This window comes from Syngnathus acus, chromosome 3 (assembly GCF_901709675.1).
Source record: "Syngnathus acus chromosome 3, fSynAcu1.2, whole genome shotgun sequence".
In the NCBI taxonomy this organism is placed as follows: Eukaryota; Metazoa; Chordata; class Actinopteri; order Syngnathiformes; family Syngnathidae; genus Syngnathus; species Syngnathus acus.
In genome coordinates this window covers 15,726,866-15,748,622 of record NC_051089.1, presented here as the reverse complement: position 1 = coordinate 15,748,622, position 21,757 = coordinate 15,726,866, and the positions used below count along the sequence as shown (strand labels likewise).

Here is a 21,757-nt window from a genome sequence, read left to right as displayed (position 1 = left end):
GCACGCACACTCACCCTGTAGGTTTCTGTGATGGAGATCCAAGTAATGACCTGACTCTGGCCAATGGCACCACTGTGGGGAGGAACGTGGATCCATCGCTCTTCATCAGTAGCTGGGAGGTTCCCAACACTATTAGCTATGTCAGTCACAGTCGACGCAGAGAGTTCAACTGCTCCACCAGTGACTGCTCACGGTGCCTGGTCATGGTGCAGAAACCGGTCTTCTTCCCATGCCATGCCTTTGTAGGTTCACACATTAAGCAAGTAATTTACAGAATTGTAGTTTCTCAGCCTAAATCAAATTAGCCAGTCAGACAGATGACCACATTATGACATCAATTGATTACCAAGAAGAATGAAATCATGTTTTTATTCGTCTAGGTTTCCCCAAGTACTTTTTGTGAGGTTTGGGTCCAAGATGCGGAGTATGTGAACAACCAGTGTGTGGCACTGGCTGCCTACGTAGCCTCTTGCCACAAATTCAACGTCTGTATTGAGTGGAGGAGACCAGATTACTGTCGTAAGACTGAATCCCCAAAACACATTCACCTTCAGTCATTTTAATGTGTTTATTTACCATAATTGGGTTTTCCAATCCCCTTGTCATTATTTTCTTTACTGTTTTTTTTTTTTTTTTACCATAATTGGATTTTTTAAATGCATTTGTCTCAGCAATTAGGTCATATAAACATGTATTTTCTGATTTCTCAAAATTCTGAAAAAAGTCCCCAATTATTTTCAAATAGTATATTTAAACTGTAAATTTACCTATCAAAGTGGGGTGGTCTTAAAATGGCATATACTGTAGTTGTCCAATTGGGTAGAACAACTAACAAGACAATTTATGACTTATTTCATTTCCTTTCAGTGATACATGAAAGTTGCAATCATTGCAGCCATTTCATAATTACTTCATATAGAATATAAAGAATTTCAATGCAAAATATTATTTTAAATTATTGTGGTATAATTACAAACCCACACTGCCTGCTTCTTGTGGCGTCGTTTACCAAATGAGAGGTCTTCACAATGAAAGTATATCAAAGTGGCCTTCAAAACTTATCAAAAGGTATCAAATTTGTATGCCTTAATCTGTTAAAAAGATGCATAAAGACGGTTTGTGCATCTACATAATTCACTTGGAAACACTGTCCAGTGCATTCTCTTTGTGTCTCTCTTCCTGTAGCCTTCATGTGCCCTGAAACGCTGCGATATCATGCCTGTCTGCCGGTCTGCACAGCTCAGTCATGTCCAAACCAGAATTCTGATTTAGACCCAGACCAATGTTCAGGCCTCACTGAGGGTTGTGCCTGCCCGGAAGGAACGCTTCTCCATCGGCCATATACTGCCCTCTGCATACCCCCCAACAAGTGTGGTAAGAAATCCCTACAGCAGTTTGTATGGAAAATGGCATGTAAGCACTTGGATGACTCAATTGTGATATTTGTGTAGCCTGCACTGACAGTTCTGGCATTCCACGTGCACACGGTGAGGTGTGGAAGGCCTCAAATGACTCCTGCTGCATGTACCGCTGCGACAAGGACACAGTCATCCCTGTGGAGTACAACTGTTCCACCACGACGGCGCCTGTGTGCCAGCGAGCAGGAGAGGTGGTCGTCAGCCTGGCAGATGACACCAGTTGCTGCCCCCGTAAAGTCTGTGGTAAGGCCACAGAGTGTCCAGCACCAATACAGTATGGAGCTCATCAAGTTATTAAAAAACATAAGATGACGTCATATGACTTTGCAGTGTGTAATCAGACTCATTGTGACCTCCTGCCTCCTGACTGTAAATATGGGGAGAAGCTGGTGTCATACTACCGAAAAGACTCGTGCTGCCCAGACTATGTGTGCGGTGAGTACACAGTGACAGCCTCTGGTCCAAATATATAGTCCTGCTAGCGCCGGGCAATTAATCCATTTTATCAGTTAATTTGAATTTGTTTGCGACTTCCATGGGACAAACCACATGTCACTGACTTGCAGTGCTGACCTTAACCACATGGCTGCGAACCGTCGCAAAAGCGGAGTCAGAAAGAAAGATATTTTTAATATCTTAAAGTTGATGCAGGTTAATGAAAAAATAAACTTGAATGAAAAAAGTTTCAAAGCTTGTTTGTAACAAGCAAATCCCTGGAAACAAAAAATAATTTAATAAGTACAATAGTTAAGTAATTAAAATTTTAATGTATTAAATTGAATAGTTTAACACGTTTTGAATAATGCTATTTGTTCTTTCTATAAGTGAAGGGAATAAATGAGTAAAATGGGAACTGTTAATTTTGTGAAATTTCTATTTTAAGGGCATACTACCCGGCCCAAATTTCTGCATGACAGAACTCAACAGGAATGCCTTATGCAGCATCCAATGGGAGATCATGTAATTGTTCTGTTTTTCACTATACATTGCTGGATGGGGACTGTATACTATATAATTGTCAGATGAATTAAGTAAAATATGGATAATTTCCTGTGATACTCGTATCGCTCATGGCACATTCGGGAATCACTGATCTGCACATGTGCAAAGTACATTATGTCAATTGCACATTGGTTACAGAGTGTGATCCCACAAGTTGTGAGGCAGATATTCCCACCTGTAGAAGTGACCAGTCCTTGGTCACGACCAGAACACATGACAGTTGCTGCCTGACTCACATCTGCAGTAAGTATCAAACAATTATTTTTATTTTTGTAACGAATATAGCCAACAAGTACCGTATTTTCCGGACGATAAGTTGCTGTTTTTTTCATAGTTTGGCTGGGGGTGCGACTTATACTCAGGAGCGACTTATGTGTGAAATTATTAACACATTATTATAGAATTTCACATGTTATTTTCACACTAAACCGCAAGAGGGCGCTCTAGGCCCGTGGAATAATTGGAACTGCAAGTGGTCCGCAACATTTTTTGTGCCACGGACCGGTTACGTGTCAGAAATATTTTCGCGGACCGGCCTTTATATAAATAAATATGGTTGAGGACCTCTGATGTAGAAGACGTTTATTCTACCTCCGGAGTTAGCGGAGTTGTTTAAAAGTGACACAGAGGATGAAGATTTCATTGGATTTAGTGATTTGGAGTGACACGTTTTGTAAACTTGTTAGCATGTTATTTATGCTATAGTTATCTGAATAACTCTTAATATGTTATGTCAGGCACGTTCTCAGTTTGTTGTTTATGTGTCATGTAACGTTAGCATACCGTACTATTATTCATCCTGTTGTTGCCTCTATTCTATTTTTATTTTAAATTGCCTTTCAAGATGACATGTCTGTTCTTGGTGTTAGATTTTATCAAGTACATTTCCCCCAAAAATGCGACTTATACTCCAGTGCAACCTATATATGTCTTTTACTTCTTTATTATACATTTTATGGCTGGTACAACTTGTACTCCGGAGCGACTTATAGTCCGGTAAATAGGGTAATGTTTTCTACTGTAATCATATGTGTGTTGTACAGTGTGATTAAGAACTTGTGTGCTTATTTACTGTAGTCTGTTCATCTTGTGTGGACACTCCTCCACTGTGTCGGGATGGGGAGGTTCTGACTGTGGGCCCTAACACCAAGGATCACTGCTGCCCCACCTACCAATGTGGTTAGTTCACAAGCATTCACGCAGACACACACGCACACGCACACACACACACACACACACACACACACACACACACACACACACACACACACACACACACACACACACACACACACACGCACGCACGCACACAAACACGCTCACACACACACACGCACACACATAAACAATTACAGAAACAAAAAACGCATATTTTTCTTTAACTTTTTTACTCCATAATAATGAACCTGTATGTGAATGTGTTGTGTGTGTGTTTAGTATGTGAACCTTCTAGATGTCCTCAACTCAGCTGTCCAATTGGGATGGCACTGGTGTCAGTGACCAGTTCAGATCACTGCTGTGCCAACCACACATGCGGTACAACATAAAATATAGTATATGAAATATATTCAGTTTTTCATATATATATATATATATATATATTGTGATGTGTAGCATTCACTGTATTCTCAGATTCTCTTGAATTGCTTGGTCTTTCAATTACATATTTCTAGACTTCATATCATATTTTGTTTTCAGTGTGCTCCTGTGACAAGATTGCTCCTCCCAAATGTGAACTGGTATGTTCAAGTCCTTAAAATCTGCCTTTTTTGCACTTGAGATGTCAGAGCTGGATGTGCGTTATGCTTTTTTTGTGGCTTGGACCAGTTTCATGTAAAGGTATATTGTGGTAGACCTGTATAAAAACCTAAAATTAACATGAAAGCAACTTATAAAATACAACTTACCAATACGCTCAATTTAATTGTTGTATAATTATCGCGAGCCTGTCGCCACATTTTCCGTAGAAAGGTTTGGTGCATGGGATACCTGTAAGCAATAACCCGTACCTTAAGTAGAACTGACAAAACTGTCTTTAAGTACAGCTTTCTTTTTCTTCAAAGTTGTAGGGTCTTGATTCTATCATCTCAGCTTTTGGACAGGCATGTGCAAATATAACAGATTTTCAGAACAAAAGACTCTGATGACTCCGATGATGAACTAAAATAAATAATCAAATAAAAATAACAATGAATAGTTTTGGTTCAGTCTCCCAAAGGACTTGCTGACCCGGACTGGGACTGGTCCGTCTGCTTGGTAGTTAGGGGACCCCTGTTTGCACATCATATCAGAACAAAATAGTATATATATACATTTTATATGTAGGAGTGCACAGATCATTAAATATCAACATGCATCTGATCGTGTTGTGCAGGGAGAGGCTCCTCAGCTGGAGCAGGCCTTCCTGTCTGACCCACAGAATCAATGTGCCTGCAAAAGATACAAGTGTGGTGAGTATTGTTGTTTCAAATTGGCCTCATATACCCAGTGGAACTTCATACGCTGAAGTGATTCATTATAATTCATTGTACAGATGAAAAATAAAATCTGAAGAAAAATACCGTTTTTTCCCACGTATAATGCGCAAAATTTAACTAATTTATTGTCCTAAAATCTGGGGTGCGCATTATACATGGGTACAATTATTTTTTTATTTTTTTATTTTTTTAATCCGGATATCATACGGAGGCCGCCATTACAGATGCGCTTTCTTCTCTGCTGTTCACTTCAAACACGCTCCATACGAACACAATGCTCTCGTATCAGACGCTTGCTCGATCACCTGCTCGTTTGCTGTCACAATGTACCCTACACAAATCCGAAACATTTCTTCGCTATTGAGTTTGCTAGCGCATGCGCAGTGATACTGACCGGCAGAATAACATCCGGTTGTTCCCAAAGATGATCTTTTTTCTGAAATAATTTTACGTTTACGGACTTAAGTAGGAGTCAAAATTTGGGTGCGTATTATACATGGGTACAGGCTTTTTTCCAGCATCAACATGCCATTTTTAGGGTGCGTATTATACATGGGGGCGCATTATACATGGAAAAAAACGGTAATTGTTATAGATTGATCTGCACAAAATGTATTTATTGTATATCACCAAAGAAAATATTTCACAGGAAGTTTTACTTAATGTACATCATAAGCTGGCTAGTGAACTTGGATGCAGTTTCTTTGGCTTGTAAAATGTGGTTTGAAACTAATGAACATTTTGGCTATTCATTCTCCACATTGTATTTTCATTTCAACCATGCAATCCAAACCGTGGATGTGTATGCAGTGCGAGAGGCGGTATGCTTGTACCAGGGGGTGGTACAGGGGGTGCTGCGACCCGGTCAGACCCTGGTGGAACATCGTGAGGACGGCTTATGCTACAGCCGGCAGTGCAGCCGCACCCTGGACATGTCAAGTGGCTTTCACGTTCTCCGGACCAGCAGCACCAACTGCTCGGCCCTCTGTAAAATCGTAAGACATAAAGTGGGAACTATTTTGATCAAAGGTTTGGGTTTAAAAAAATCCTCAGATGTATCACTTGAAATTAAAAGTAAAATGCTGGCTCATTTTCTGAGACTTTGGAATTATGCAAACATGCTTTTTGGTCCGTGGTAGGGAGCTGGAGTTGTGATTCTTAAATGAGGTCCAATAATTAATACATTTAAAATATATAGTCTTTATATCAGCATTCTACAGTAATTAAATGAAATTAATTTTGGAAGTGTAAAACGATTATTTAATAGTGTTCTAAGTAAATATTCCGTGAGAAAGATTGGCATCTCTTTCAACATATGACCTTGTATTAGATAACAGTGACATTACCTAACTCCTTGTGGGCTAGTCGTAATTGAATGTTTGTTTGTGTGTGTGTGTGTGTGTGTGTGTGTGTGTGTGCGTGCGTGCGTGTGTGTGTGTGTGGTAGAATCAGATCTATATCCCTGCAAAAGACCAATCTACGTGCTGTGGAGTTTGCAAGAATATATCATGCCTTTACACTCATGAAAATGGGTCAACAATGCTCTATAAGGTGGGCAATTAGTGTCAACATATTCTATATTCATTCTAACTATATAATATAGATGAATAGTTCATATGAATGTGTTTTCAGCCAGGGAAATCTTGGGTGTCCAACTGCCTGAAGTTTGAATGCTCAGACACTCTGTCTGGCCCGACACTGATCTCCTACCCCTTCAGCTGTCCCCCCTTCAATGAAACAGAGTGTATGAAGGTCAGCATTATCAAACACGTGCACACAAAAACATGTTGGCTTGTGTCCATTTTGGGATTAGGGTAAAAAAAAATATTACCTTGTTAGCGCTAGACTATTAACTCCGCCCCCTTTAAATTAGTTATTGTTTTGATGATTCATTACTTTTGCTTTCTTTTGTGTGCAGATTGGAGGAACTATCTTAAGTTACATGGACGGATGTTGCAAGACATGTGAGTTTGTGATGTTAGCATAGCACAGCTGTAATATAGTTAGTGTAGAGCTGTAGGCTGTAACTGACACTCGCTTGTCGCCCAGCATGCCTCTGACACGTAATATTCACCTGTGCAGTTTAAATTCCCAGCCACAATGTCAAATTTGTCTCTTGCTCTGCTGTCAGGATTGTCTTCTGAGTATTCACATTAGTGTGCTTTTTTTCGGTGTAATTTTCAGTGAAAATAAAACGGCTGCTGTTTTAACAGTCACTGAAAAGCACCTGAAAGCATGTAAGTGGCTTAGTGGTTTATGTGCTGCAGCTTACCAACATGTACAAATCCCACCAGGTACCGGATTCCTTCTGTTCCCATTCCCTGTTAGCTCCCTGACTCCCACAGTAAACACAAACTGCGAAAGAGGTACCAAAACTACAACCGCATATTGTTGATATTCAACAATGTACTCATTCCCTCCAAAATGTTCCCGGTATAACACACCGAAGTAGGGCTGTCCTCTCAACTTTTATTTTATACTGGAGTAGAAAATACATGCAACACGTAAACAGAACAAGAGCTGGTATACAGTGAACACCCGTTCATTGCAAACAAAAAAGAAAAAATCCAGACCCATCCGCAATAGGTGAAAATCCACCTTTTAGCGAGACCATTAAAATACAGTTTTACCACTTACACCAGCTCAGTGGCCTAGTGGTAGAGTGTCCGCCCTGAGACTGGAAGGTTGTGGGTTCAAACCCCGGCCGGGTCATACCAAAGACTATAAAAATGGGACCCATTGCCTCCCTGCTTGGCACTCAGCATTAAGGGTTGGAATTGGGGGGTTAGATCACCAACTGATTCCCGAGCGCGGCACCGCTGCTGCTCACTGCTCCCCTCTCCCCCAGGGGATGGATTAAAATCACATGGGGATGGGTTAAATGCAGAGGACAAATTTCACCACACCCAGGTGTGTGTGTGACGATCATTGGGACTTTAATCTTTAATCTTTACACATGTTCTTTAAACTCATTGAAATGCACTCATATTTAGTGAATAACACTTTTCCAAATCAAAGCTTGCTTCGAGCTCTTTGTCACTCGAGGGTGTAAAACCAACAAGTGTGAATTAAATAAAAACTTTGTCTATCCATAATGTTTTATGTAAAGCACTTTGAGTTGTCTCTACACTCGCTCCACATTTAGCACTGTTTGGGCAGTGCATTGTTGATTGCCAACAATGTGCTGTTGGTAGAGACCCAGTAGTTGGCCTTAGATGTCTGCATGTCCGCCATAGTTGATAGTGATGTGGTTTGGTGTTTGGGGACATTTTCCCAAGTAGCTGCTTTAGAAGGTTGCCATGCTCCTGCATTCTTCCACTAGCTTGCTGAGAAACCAAAGCTGTTATGTGATGCACTGTGCTTCCCAAGTCCAACATATAGTAGTTCTGACAGCCTAATTTGCTTTCTCACAACCCATATATACACACGATGATTCTTTTCAACAAAACAATCACATTTCTTGAGCCTGCAATTAAAACTGTAGGCTACAAGACATACCGACAACTACGTTGCATTGCTGTCTCAAGATTTTAACCTGATAGAATAGAATAGAATTCTTAGCTGTACAAGGGGAAAGTCCAGTTTGGTGCAGTATCTACAATTTTAGTGCAACATCCATTCAAATAAAAGTTCAAAATAAAATAAAATAATACAGATACCTGACACAGACTGGTGTATCTAATTCACACAAAGTTATGTTTTTTTAATCAGATGATGACATCATAAAGAAATTACGCCGGTGCAAAAAACCCCCACAGGTGGATGACTTTAATGACTGTTCCCTCGTGGGAGCTCGAGTCCCCAGTGACTCCCACGTAACATGAACCCTGACTGTTGACAAAGAGTCCACTGAGTTGGCTTTGCCTGATGGGTGTGTAGTTATATTTAAAGCTGATCTTCATAGTTCTGAAATATTGTAACACAAAATAGAAGTGTCCAACTGGCTTCAGCAATTAGCGCTGTATGACAACGATTAGAGCTTGAAATAATTTTCATTGAAACTGTCAGAGGTATCAGTATCATGTTATTACTGTAAAAAAATATTTGATTTAGTTTTTAAGTGCACAAACATTGCTGTAGCCTCTTAATAGACTGACCCGTCAGTAGGTCCAAGCACATTCAGAACATTCATCAGATAAATGTGGCTCTGGCATCATCACTGAAGCACTGCCGTGATGGCGGCTGGAACAAAGCAAGCTCGTCTCTCTTTCATGGTTATGCGACAGAGTTAAATAGATTGACTGTGTGATTAGTCTTCTATCCGTCACTCGCACCATGTGATTAGTCGTCTATCCGTCACACGCACGTATTTTTTCCATGGTGGTTCACACGACTGAGTAGTATTTGTTTTTAAATACAAAAGCTAATTTAAATTAGTTTGACATTCTCAAAGTCATCAGGGTCCAGGATAAATTATAGCGATTAATTATACTCTAATTAAATCACCCAAAATGTTGTTCTTGACAAGCATTACAGATGTTGCCTATGGGTTACAAAGCAAAGCCAACACAGTATTGTTGTTTATTTACAAATATATAATCATATTGTGTATACTGTATACTTTTAATAAAACACCGTCTTGAAATTTTTAGTGAATTGAACTGATTTAATTTGTCTTCTTTTTAAATTTGTTTTTCATTTACCTTAAGGATTTAGAATGGTAATTACTATTAGGTTACTACTAGGTTAAGCGTTGCTCATCAACGCATCACTTAATTTTTTTTATTTGGTTTTCATTTACCTCAAGGATTTAGAAATGTAATTACTATTAGGTTACTATTAGGTTAAGCGTTGCTCATCAATCTGGTTAAATCTTGCTCGTGCATGATTTGGAATATCGGTGCTCTTCTCCCTCCTCAACCTTCTCTTTGGAGTGTTCCTTCCACTTGGTGTTTGCTATGTTACAGACACCGATGCTCTTTGTGTTGTGCTTGTTCATATTTGGTTTGCTTTGGCCTGCCTATGTGTGAACAGGCAAAGAAGATGGGAAGTCGTGTCAGAAGGTGACAGTGAGGATGACTATCAGGAAGAATGACTGTCGCAGTAACAGACCGGTATGTTTCATGCGTCACTCTCTCACTAGCACGCTCGCACGCAAAACTGACCATCCCACAATACCATGTGTATCAAACTAATTTTTTGCTCCATCGTAGTTCTCGTTTCTCTGAGGGCTTTAATGACCTTAAAAGCATAATTGCATAACTTGTTTGAAAATCAGAAGCAAATGAAAAGTGTTGAACTCTCATTTGTTTCATTTAAAGTAAAGAGAAACTGGTGACAAAATGCTTGCAAATCTCACTGTTTGTAAAGTGAAGACAATTTACAATTTGGGCATTTTAACACAGAACATGAACGACACATTAAATAATGCGGTGAGCTGGATCTGGCTCCCTATAGCCTAGAGTTGGATACCTGTGCACTATACCGATCGTCTGATCAACCACTCATGAACAAAGAACGCATAAAATGTATGACCACATGCATGATTTAGTTTCCAGGAAATGTCCAAATGCACATTTGATAACATTTATTGCCCAGTTTGTGCCTTTGTTTTGAATGTGACATTTCCAGAGGTGCATCGTATTATTTATTGACTGGAAATTACGTGACTATCAATGTGGTGATTGATGGCTGTTATTGAAGTTTCTACAAGGACATTTAGAAAACCACAGCTAAGTAAATTGCAGTAAAGTTAAAAGAATGTATGATGCTTGTTTTAAGAATACAGTATCCTACAATCAATTACAAATGGGATTGTAGTATAGTTGAAATCACTATTAGAAAATCAGAATCATTTTCTTTCCACAGTAAAGTACCATCATTTCCCATCCTTCAATTTTCGACTGTTTCGGGTCACAGTTTGGGATTTCACCCAGAAAATGTGCCAAAGAAGTAACATTTCAATCAATTATGTCAAGTTGTCTTAAAATTTTTACTCTGTCATCTGTCCAAAACACCATCTTTCGGTTTTCTTCTGTCCTATAGGTCAACATTGTTTCATGTGACGGGAAGTGTCCGTCAGCCAGCATCTACAACTACAACATCAACACTTATGCGCGTTTCTGCAAGTGTTGTCGGGAGATGGGGCTGCAGCGACGCTCTGTGCAGCTCTACTGCAGTGGCAACTCCACCTGGGTCAGCTACGCCATTCAAGAACCCACCGACTGTTCCTGCCAGTGGTCCTAGAACGGATATTGCGATGAACCCCGACCTACAGAGGTTTGGGTCCTACCTACAGAGCCTCAACAGAGTATTTCAAGTAATCTGCTGGCAACCGTGCAAAAAAGCTGTTGCATCTCTGGCAGGGAAGTGATCGGTGAAGAAACACCGAGCTGGCAGCTGCAAACACACTGCGCACTGTGACATTTGAACTCTGACCTCTTGAGGCTAGAGAGAGACAGATTTACATTGCAGGGATAGAAATAGTCACAAAAAAGTTAAAGAGAATAACCCAAATAAGAATGATGTGCTTTATTGAAGAAATTTAAGGGAACTTAGGTATACAGGAAGGTTAGTACCATTCTGTGGATGTCTGACAATAAGCAACTTATATTACTTCATTCCAACTCTCAGTTCTACCTTAAAAATTCATCAATTTTCAGCCCTTGCATACGAAATTAAAAGTTGAGTTTAAAAGTTTTTGATGCAACAACCAGTAAAGCGTAAATGTCGGGGGTGGGGGGTGGGGGGGGGTAATTTGATGACTGTCATTAAGAGTGACCCACTGCTGTGTTTACAATTATTTTAAAATAGGTTGAGTGTAGATGTAGATGTTACATCCAATAAGTGTGTATGCATTGTGAAGCCCTTTTAGAAAACTGTCTGTGGTCCATCTTTTATATTCCCGCCCCTCGTTTTTGTCAAATTTTTTTAAAATGATTTTAAATATCAAATTCCTCATACATCTCACATATATTAAAGTGAAAAACTGTATATTTGCATATGGGAATTAATGTTTACTATATTCTATACTATATTCAAATAATGATTGTGACTTGATTTAAATCCAGTTGTGTGTGTGGAGCACTTTATTTATTTATTGGGGACTGACAATTAAAGCATTGTATCAAGCCACCAAGCTGAAAATAAGCATTCCAACTAAGAACTAAAACACCAACTAATAAGAATCCCATTAAAATGTCAAGAATTTTGGCTTTGGTATGTCATTGATCTTTCCTTTTCAACTGACTTGCTAAATTGCTGTTGGTATCAACCACAAAATGATGAATAAAATTGTGGGGAAAAGTTTTGTATGGTACAAACTTCAATTTGTAATAATATTTTCTTTGTAAAGAATATTTGTGTTTACTTTGTGTATGCCATTAAAGGATATTGTGCAGTAAATATTATGAGTACCGTATTTTCTGGACTATAAGTCGCTCGAAGTACAAGTCGCACCAGCCATAAAATGCATAATAAAGGAGAAAAAGGTAGGTAGGTAGGTAGGTAGGTAGGTAGGTAGGTAGGTAGGCAGGTAGGCAGGTAGGTAGGTAGGTAGGTAGGTAGGTAGGTAGGTAGGTAGGTAGGTAGGTAGGTAGGTAGGTAGGTAGTAAAAAAGCACATCATAAAGACTGAGCTGTGAAGACAAATCAGCTGGTATAGGGTCCATTTTAGTGCGATAGAGAGCTAGTAAAAAAGCATATAGCTAACACTGAGCCATATTAGTGACTGAATGACTAGTCATCAGATGTATCAACAACAAATAATTTCCGTCCACCTCTTTTCCAGAATACAATATCCAACAAGGATTGTCAAAACCTCTGAAATATCCTCACAGAACATACAGAGTGGATGTGAGTCACCAATGATATTGAAGCCTTGTCACTCTCTGACACGCAGTCACACTTCACCTAATTTTCAGGAAATATTACAGTAATATAGAGTTTCAAGGAAGAATAAGTGAGCACTTGGACAACTTTAATTCCATCAGGTCATAATAGCACATAATCTGAAATTCAGAAACCTGGCGAGTTAAGACCTAGAACATGTTGAAATTGTTGAAACTATTAAAAAATGATAACAATGCCGCACTAAAAAAACAAATCTTTCCATTCAAGATTATAGTATGTCTACCATCTCTTTGCTTCAATTATGCATATGCAGGTTTTGATGACATAGGATGGAAAGGGGTCTTTAATATTTTGTCAAATGTCAACAAAATTAAAAAGTGTGAAAGAAATATGCAAGGGTGAAGATGAAAGGCTAACAACAGCCATCTAGGGAGTCAAAAGTGACTGTTAGCTTGACACATACGAAGCAGCTGTAGAAACAGACATCTCTTCTGTGTGGGTGTGTGAATTCAAATATTAATGTATAATAAAAATTGAGATGTCAAATTATTATATCAATTATTATACGTATTATTATTATTGCTGAAAGGTAGCCTTTACTGAAAAGAATTTTGGATGCACATAGACTTCCATCCAGACGTCTTTTTCTGGGTTGTCCCTGCTTATCTCGACAAACAGTCCCAAGCCACATTATGCCTGTCTTACAACAGTGTGACTTAGTATGTCAAAGAGTGAAAGTAGACCTACTAGACTGGTCTGCTAGAAGTCCAGACCCGTGTGCCGTTAAAAATGTGTGGCACATTATGAGGCGCAAAATATGACGAGACCATTTTTTTTTTTGGTCTTAGTAGTAATGTATTGATTGAAAAGGGTTTTCTTTTCTTTTGCACAATGTCCCAACTTAATTTGAATTGGGGTTTGTAAATTCACACACTCATCGAAGGTAATGTCAGAGTGATTCATTTTTCAGCCCTGCTGAGCAGTTTGAAGTTCAGGTGCTTTGCTAAAGGGATTTGCCATGGATGATACAAATAGTAATAGTAATAGTTGTCATCAACAAGTGCATGTACTAAAAGTTTGTTTGACTAACTGGTAACTGGTTCGTAATTTTTAAATGTTTTACATGTTGAAATTATCTGGCAGAATACAATAAACATTTTCTGAATTTCATGAATAATAATCATTACAATGTTGACCCTTCTTCAGGGCTTCATTAATTTGCTCATGCATCCCATTTTGAGGATTTAGAAGACAGAATCTCACTCTTTGTTCACGTCAACGTACAATACACTCTCCCTAGATGTTGAACCTGAACTAGAAGCTATCAGAAAAGTGAATAATTCCAAAATGAACAACAACTTTTTCTTTATCTTTAGATCATCTTTAGATCTTTTATGTATCAGAGTACAACAGCCAGTAGTTTTAAGTTGAAGTCCTGGTGACTTCCAACTTCCTGTGCCGATGACAAGCTCATAAAATAAGTCAGTGTTGTCACCACATCAGTGCCGTTTTCAAATCACGTCTTTGAATAGCAGGACAGAGCTGCCCTGATATACTCCTATAAGAAGGAGTGAAAAAACATCCCAATGTCAGAGGCTGCTGATGACAAGGCCAGACCGCGGCCGACTACAACAGAGAGCATTGGACATTTGTCCCCTCAACAGGAAATGGCTGATGGCTTTGTCACAGCAGGAGCAGATAGAGAGAGCAGGTTGAATTGATTTAACCTTTGACCCCTCAGGAGAGAGAGCTTTGTGATCTGTTTTCAAGAAAAAATCATAGGAAATGGTCTCAGGCTGCTGCTTACTAATATTACAAAGCTGGGTTAACAGCAACTTTTTTTTTTTTTTATTGAATATAGTAACACTTACTTTATATTAAATGATAAATGAAAATCCCATGCCAGAGTGCTACCTATTCCAAAATTGTTTTAGATATTACCATTACTGGTCAGGACATGTCATTACGTAACTGAACACACATTTCCCTCTGTCAAAAAGGTTCCTAGTTCAAATCTCAGCTCCGGCCTTTCTGTGTGTGTGAAATTTGCATGGCTTTTCTTCTCATATCTACAAAACATATTCAGGCTAATTGTAGGTGTGTATGTGAATTTGAAGTCTTATCTGTCACTGAAGTCCGTAGGGATTTGCTCCAGGTCACCTGCTACCTAAGGTACCTTATTTAGGTAGCCTAACTAAAGCAATATCAAAACTGAAAGCATGGATATCATGAAATCATCCTGATATTTGAACTTGAATAAATTCTATTCCATTACTTGTGTGTATCACCAAGAAATAATTAATGGAAACATTTGTTTTTGATTGTGTCTGCCACTTTTAACTATCCATTGAGCGAGACCTCTTACTTGAAACCAATTACAGCAGCTCAAGTTGCTGTATCACCTTCGCAATGGAAAAAATGAGATGACCGAGACGAGTCTGCTGACATCAGCTGTACCAAAGAGAAAGATGTTAAAACCATCTGCACATGTCTGTGTCCCAGCAGTTTACTCATGTCCTATTTAAAAACCTAGTCACTCTCTGTGTGTCCAGAGGTCAACCCTCTCAAGGAAGTCATCATTTTTAGTCACAACCGTGACATTGGCCCACCTGTCAGGAGAGAAGTTGTACACCTGTCTAACTCCACCTCCACCTCTGGATTGTCACAACTCTTAACGCGGGCAAATATCTCCTTTTATCTCTTTATTTTGATCTTTTTTGGAAACAAAATGAATCCACATGCAACCACGTCACAATTATAAAAACTGTTAACACAATACAACAATACATCATTTGATACAGTTCTGAAGCAATCAATAATAAAATGACAAAAACATAAAACTAGTAGTAGTAGTAGTTGTAGTAGTCATTGTTTTTTTGACAAGGACAATGCACATTAATGAACACTTCTACAATTGACCTACACTGTAAATTTGCCAGATTTAGCTATGAGCTACTCTAAATCTAGTCCTTGTGAGGGAGAGTACATACAATTACAATTTACAATAAGTATCAAATATAGAAATAAAAATAACATAACTTACCAATACGTCTTAAGGTCTGTGTTGACATATTTGACTTGCTTTAAACCATTTTTTAAGACCTTTTTTTTTTTTTTTTAAGTAAAGCAAGTTGGTACCAACTTCATACACACCCGATATTCTGAATTTATTATTCTGTACAGATTCCTTCTGCTTGTTGACTTTCTCTGACCAACCAGTCAGAGACTGGAAACATGCTGCCCTTATTGAGGCCAGCTAGATGGCGAATTTGAAATGTGCTTGGTTATAAAAATACAGTTATTCACTTGCATATGCATGTCTTACATTTACTTCAATAAAAGATCATGAAACTATGTCGTTTATTTCAATCATTGGGCCCTTACAACTAATTCATTATCATTATGCAGTGAGAAAAACATGAATTTATGGAAACTAAATTTTATTTAGTATTTTGATTTGTTCAAAAGTACACATTTGGAAAATTTAGAACTCAAATCAAATTCAGTTTTTTCTCTTTTTCATTGCCTCAAATATTGTGGTACTGCAGAGTTTTCATGGTTTCCTCATTTGAGCTTTGATGGTCAGGTTGCTGACATGACGGTGGGAAGGAGATTTAAGGTTTGTTTGCTTTCATTTGAGTGTCTGACAAACAAACAGTGCAATGATTTATGACACATGTATGACTGCTAAACATCTCTTTACTTTAGATAGCTACTTCAATTTTTGTGTAAGATTTCTAGATGAGACAAAATCGTTCCTTAATTGACCCATTAAATATAGATGATAACATTGTATTTTTTTCTTGTCATCTTACCAGAGGATGGACAAATGCTCATGTTATTGTGGCTCCTCTGATGTGAACATGAAGTCTCAGTGGTTAAAGAAACAGTCCGATATCTCTTAAAATATATTGGCTAGGGCCCTTGTCAGATTAGACAGATACGAGGCTGAAATCCGAAAAAAAAAGTTCAACTCGCAAAATATGGTGACTTATTAAAAGCATTGCAGCAGAAGAGAAACGAACACTAGGAAGTTAAAACAATAGACTGATAGGAATACATGATGGCGATTTCATGAAGCAATTATTTGGTTTGTGCTTTTGATACTGTTTAGGAAACGTTTCCGAAACATAAAGCATGAGAAATGGTTGCTGCTTAACTGGCATGTAAAGCTACAATTTTGTATTACGTTTCCACAAAGAATTTAGTATAGTTAAAATCCTACTTATTATTAATTATGTTTCAATATGTGAGGATGCTAATGTTAAATTAGTGCTCTACGTATCTTAGACATTTTGTTTTGATGCTTTTACTTTGTGCTGTTGTTCTGCATTGTTTTATAAAACAATGGAATTAAGTGACGTCAATCATCACAAACAATATTCTAACAAAGCTACTGTCAGCCTGCATTGGGTAATCTCAATCTTACTGTACTTCCTGCACAGGAATGCAATGCGCGAGAGTGTAAACAAGTGCAGGGGAGGATTGTTCTCAGGCATCACACTCATCCATGCATGGTCGGAATGCGGAGAAGTGGCGAAATCCACTCTCAACAACGAGTGGGAAAAGAGAAGAATCGTTTGAGAAACTTCAAAATAGCAGTAAATGATCACAAGTTCTCGAGTGAATCACGGCGCTATCGTAATAAATGTTGGGAGATACACTTTAAAGGCTTTTTGGTTTCATAAGGAGATTGTAATCAGGCCTCCTAATTCGAACGTGGATAAAATCCTGTATGAATTGGCTATCTGCAATGTAAACAGACATACCGTGGAATTGGCCACTGAGTCAACATTTAAGATCACTAAAATATTAAACACAAACAGTACTTGGCTCACATCATACTGGACAAGTGGTCCTAATTTTGGTTGATGTGCAGAATATTAACATTCCTCAAAGTTTTGTCTTAAAGACGGACTTGCTTGACACTACATTGTAAATCTGGGATTGTAAACACAACTACATGTCTTCTTTAAATAGAAAAAAACAAAATAAAATACGTGGCAAGTGTTTTCTGCTTCTCGGCCAATGTCAACTAGGAAAGGATTCAAAGGTGCAGTTGTAGAAATGTTGAAATACGCAAGTGTATTAAGTGAAGCATTTGGACACAGTGACAGCCAATTTTAATAGACTGGCACCTTCTTCAGAGCATTCAACATAGTGTGAAAGAGTCACATGGGACGGGAGGTGAGATGAATTATTTTACAATAATAGCCGCTAAAGCTCAAAGGTCACTTGTCTTGGATTTCATGTGCTGCTAAATTTAAACTTCTGACATCGCAACAATGTGTCAAGAGCCTTACTCTTTCCGTGTATCATTGAAGCTGTAAAACATTTTGCTCAAGTACACAGAAAACATTAACAATTCATGAACACATAAGGTTGCTTTAAGAACCCAGATAAATCTGTAAACTTAGATTTGAAACAAAATTGTGGTTAGCAAAAGTTAGGCTAAAAGAAAAAAAGGGAGAGGAAAAAATAAATAAACAGCAAACGAGAACTTCAAATGAACCTGAAGCAAAAACAGATGAAAACTGAATCTGCTAGTGAAGTTACGTCATGTCACCTGTTTAGACAAAGTGTCTTAAACTGTTGTCCAGTGCTGACCCTCACTGGGGGGTGCTTGTCCTTTCCAGATCATGGTCTCTGATCTCAGGACCCTGTGATCTCCACAGTAGGACCGGGAACTGACGCACTGAGCAGTCACGTTTTGGTGTCACTCACCACTTGATGGCATTCTCATAAAACCGCAATGATCAAAATGCTTTAAACACCATTTTAAAAGGAAACATTGCCCCAAATATTTTAGTCACCTAAAATAATGTAGGAAGTTTCATTAAAAAAAGAAAGAAAGAAAACAATCACTCATACCTCAAGGTTTGGCTGCATTTTATTAATGAGGAAATAAATGACAAAAGGGTTTAAAAATTCTGTACAAAACTAGCCAACTACTTAGGATGAAATGTGATGTCAACTTTGTTGTCTTCTGTTGTTAATCTAAAATAAAGTGCATCATTTGGAACAATAATTTTTTTCATTTTTAAAAAGTCACTTACTTGCGTTCTTGGAAACATTCAAATCAAGTTGCTTACATAGCTATTAAGTTTTGAATGCTGCAGTTGAAATCTTTTGGATTAAAGTAAAATATTTTGTGTATGTTATGCTTTCTAAAAAGTAACTGATTGAAGCACAGATGGTCAAATGGATCCAAGTTTTATGTAGTCATTGGAGAAAGATGAGTGAAATGCCTTCCTAGTTGTTTTACTACTCTTCGATGTTTCTGTTTCGCCAGATACTAACTAAATATGAGGCTAAAATGGATTAACTTGCTCTGGAATTTTTGTGTTTTTGTTTTGATGTTCAGTTCTACTTGTGTAAGACTTTGTATATTTACTGTTACATACAGACACCACTCTGCTTATTGGTCAGTCACATGTAGCCCCGCCCCTTAAGTAACTGCTACTAAATATAAACAGTCAACAAGAGCACCGAGTGTTAAGTGTGACTGATCCTTACAAGAAAACTGCCCTTTTCTAGCAATCCAACATTGACCAAATCATTCCTTTTTGTTTTTTCATTTCACCCTCTTTGTTCAACAAACTAAATTATTTTAGAACTCAACAGAGGAACTTTTGGAGCATTTTCCATTCCTGCCGAGCAAAATGGATATGTATGACCTTTCCTTGCCTCTTTCTTCGGCCGATGAGCTCTACGAAGATCCTTGCTTCAACAGCGGGGACATGAAGTTTTTTGACGACCTGGATGGCAAACTAAATAGTGCTGAGACGCCCAGATTGCAAGACCTTGATAATAACCATTACAATCATCAAGTTCCAGTGGCAGAAGAGGAAGACAAGCATGTGAGGGCTCCGCGAGACCTCCACCAGGGAGGTGACTGTCTCCTATGGGCCTGCAAAGCATGCAAGAAAAAGACAACACATGAAGACAGGAGAAAAGCAGCAACAATGAGGGAGAGGCGACGTCTCAGCAAGGTCAATGACGCCTTTGAGACACTAAAACGCTGCTCGGCCTCCAACCCCAACCAGAGGCTACCCAAGGTGGAGATCCTCAGAAATGCCATCGACTACATCGAGTCTTTGCAGGCTCTGCTGAGGTCAACCAGGGATGACAGCTTCTACCCAGTGCTTGAACACTTCAGTGCAGACGAGAACGCCTCCAGCCCCCACTCCAACTGCTCTGATGGCATGGTGAGTCCAAGAACAGCTCATAAAATGTCAATTTGCTTTGTTTTCAGTATTCAAACACTCCACAGAATCTTCATTTACAATGTTGAAGCGTGACAACTATTGAAATGGATATATCAATGCCATTCGTACTATCATCATAGTCGTTTATGATGTGTTGATTCCTTAGTTGGCATGACAAACAGATTCAGATCAGAGAAGTGGCATCCATTGCCAAGAACATGATGTACTGAAGGTTTTTAGGCTTTCAGAAACTTCCTCTCCTTAACATATTCGCTGCCATCGACAGCTAAATACGTCAAAGCTCCATTTTAACTGGGCTGAGTTAATCGATGTGGTCATTTTGGAAGGCTGAATGAACAACTTTGTCTTTAGGCGAATTTCTCCTCTCCGTGCTCGACCAGAAGTGAAAACAGTGACGCGCCTTACTGTGCTCAGACAACAGACAGTGAGTTTCCCTTTTCTGACTTGTTTCTAATTTCTTTTTTCATTTTGGATTTAACTGACTCAGTCATGACTTGTGGGATTACCTTACCCAATGATTCTTTTTAACTTTGATACACTTTTGTGAAATGGACTGTAAGAGAAAGTACCTAAACCTTAAAAAAATGAAAATTCTTTCATCCATGTTTTCAATAGTCTCTGCTGTCATTACAACTCATCAATTCACATTTTGTTCACTTATTCACTTTTCCAGGTTCTACCAAGAGCGCACCATCACTGCTTTCCAGTTTGGACTGTTTAACCAGCATTGTGGAACGCATCAACACAGACCAGGCAATGACCTCCCTGGGCGATAGCGTGGTCCCCGTGGCCATCCAGTTCTTCAAGCTTGTCTGACAAACATGGACCAAAGGACTATTTTCCACAACAGCAGAGCAGGCGATAATTAACTTTAGTCTTTGATAAGGACAGCAATGCTTTGGAATGCTGCCTCATAGAAAGATGGCTCAGCTTGGATTGTGGGTCTAAATTTTGGGTCAGTTTGTGTATGTGTGTGTGGGTGTGCGTACGCGCGCGTTTATGTGGACTTTATACATTGTCCCTGTTCTTGCACAGGTTTTGTCCAAGTAAATGTTAATTGGATTCCTTATCGAAAAAATCCACATTGTACAACTACTGTACATCTACTGAACTTGGCCTTGTAAGACATAACAAAATACCTCTATTTGTATTTTGAATTGTTTTATTATTGTTATTTATGAGTAACATACTTTTATTAAAGAATATTTATCTTTTTAAATGTCCAGTCTGATGAGTAAAAATACTGTAAAAAGATTTTTACAAGCACGCACTCTGGATTGAAGTTGTAAATTCTTTGCCTCGGGAGCTTTAATACTATACAATTGATTGTGCTGTCAGAATTTGTCGACCCCACTCTTAACCGCGATAACAACTCGTGTAACGGAATCAAAACTTCAGTCTCAAATATTGCTACGACGAATGCAAGACATTAAACATATCATTGACAAATATGTGTATCTTGGTTCCTTGAGTGTAAAATTTCAACCCAATGTTTCACAGATATTGCAGCTTGAATAAAACCATACCAAGGATATGTAGTTATTTATTTGTGTGTTTGTTTACTGATGTTTGTTGATTCGTGTGTGTGTGCATGTGTGTATACATGAAAAAAGCATTGGCTTTCATCTTTGCTGATAAAATAAAATAATACCTGCATACATTGTTTGCCCCGTATGAGGAGCAGATTAAATTCAAATAATCTGTCAAACACTCATCTGTTTACGTTTAAATGACCTTTAAACACAGCACAATCTTTGGTCTGAAATGGCTAAATCACAAATTAACGTTGGCAAAGTAACAAATATTGGAATTATATTGTCTGATTTGTAAAATGAATTCAT

At 38.5% G+C, this 21,757-nt stretch overlaps 2 protein-coding genes across 2 annotated transcripts in view; both read left to right on the top strand.

Moving 5' to 3' along the window:
• The window catches only part of otog (otogelin), a 46,420-nt gene extending 34,179 nt beyond the window's left edge, over nucleotides 1-12,241 (top strand). Inside the window, exons 41-57 of the mRNA XM_037248059.1 lie at nucleotides 22-242; nucleotides 381-519; nucleotides 1,186-1,374; nucleotides 1,452-1,661; nucleotides 1,749-1,853; nucleotides 2,559-2,663; nucleotides 3,498-3,599; nucleotides 3,858-3,956; nucleotides 4,119-4,159; nucleotides 4,795-4,870; nucleotides 5,708-5,892; nucleotides 6,344-6,448; nucleotides 6,530-6,649; nucleotides 6,816-6,861; nucleotides 7,192-7,263; nucleotides 9,872-9,951; nucleotides 10,883-12,241. Of these exons, the coding sequence (XP_037103954.1) occupies nucleotides 22-242; nucleotides 381-519; nucleotides 1,186-1,374; nucleotides 1,452-1,661; nucleotides 1,749-1,853; nucleotides 2,559-2,663; nucleotides 3,498-3,599; nucleotides 3,858-3,956; nucleotides 4,119-4,159; nucleotides 4,795-4,870; nucleotides 5,708-5,892; nucleotides 6,344-6,448; nucleotides 6,530-6,649; nucleotides 6,816-6,861; nucleotides 7,192-7,263; nucleotides 9,872-9,951; nucleotides 10,883-11,083 (2,096 nt within the window). The 3' untranslated portion in view covers nucleotides 11,084-12,241. The remainder of the gene's footprint in view (nucleotides 1-21; nucleotides 243-380; nucleotides 520-1,185; nucleotides 1,375-1,451; nucleotides 1,662-1,748; nucleotides 1,854-2,558; nucleotides 2,664-3,497; nucleotides 3,600-3,857; nucleotides 3,957-4,118; nucleotides 4,160-4,794; nucleotides 4,871-5,707; nucleotides 5,893-6,343; nucleotides 6,449-6,529; nucleotides 6,650-6,815; nucleotides 6,862-7,191; nucleotides 7,264-9,871; nucleotides 9,952-10,882) is intronic.
• A 6,919-nt stretch (nucleotides 12,242-19,160) lies between these two features.
• LOC119120464 (myoblast determination protein 1 homolog 2-like) lies at nucleotides 19,161-21,212 on the top strand. Its single transcript, XM_037247358.1, has 3 exons — nucleotides 19,161-19,895; nucleotides 20,268-20,340; nucleotides 20,590-21,212. Exons 1-3 carry the CDS (start codon nucleotides 19,350-19,352, stop codon nucleotides 20,730-20,732), a joined length of 762 nt encoding a protein of 253 aa, XP_037103253.1. The 5' UTR covers nucleotides 19,161-19,349; the 3' UTR covers nucleotides 20,733-21,212.
• The last annotated feature ends 545 nt before the right edge of the window (nucleotides 21,213-21,757 follow it).

Coding starts and splice junctions, on each gene's coding strand:
- LOC119120464 (XM_037247358.1), top strand. CDS start 19,350: ATGGATATGTATGACCTTTCCTTGCCTCTTTCTTCGGCCGATGAGCTC. Junction 19,896..20,267: donor CCAACTGCTCTGATGGCATG/GTGAGTCCAAGA, acceptor CTTTGTCTTTAG/GCGAATTTCTCCTCTCCGTG. Junction 20,341..20,589: donor CTGTGCTCAGACAACAGACA/GTGAGTTTCCCT, acceptor TCACTTTTCCAG/GTTCTACCAAGAGCGCACCA.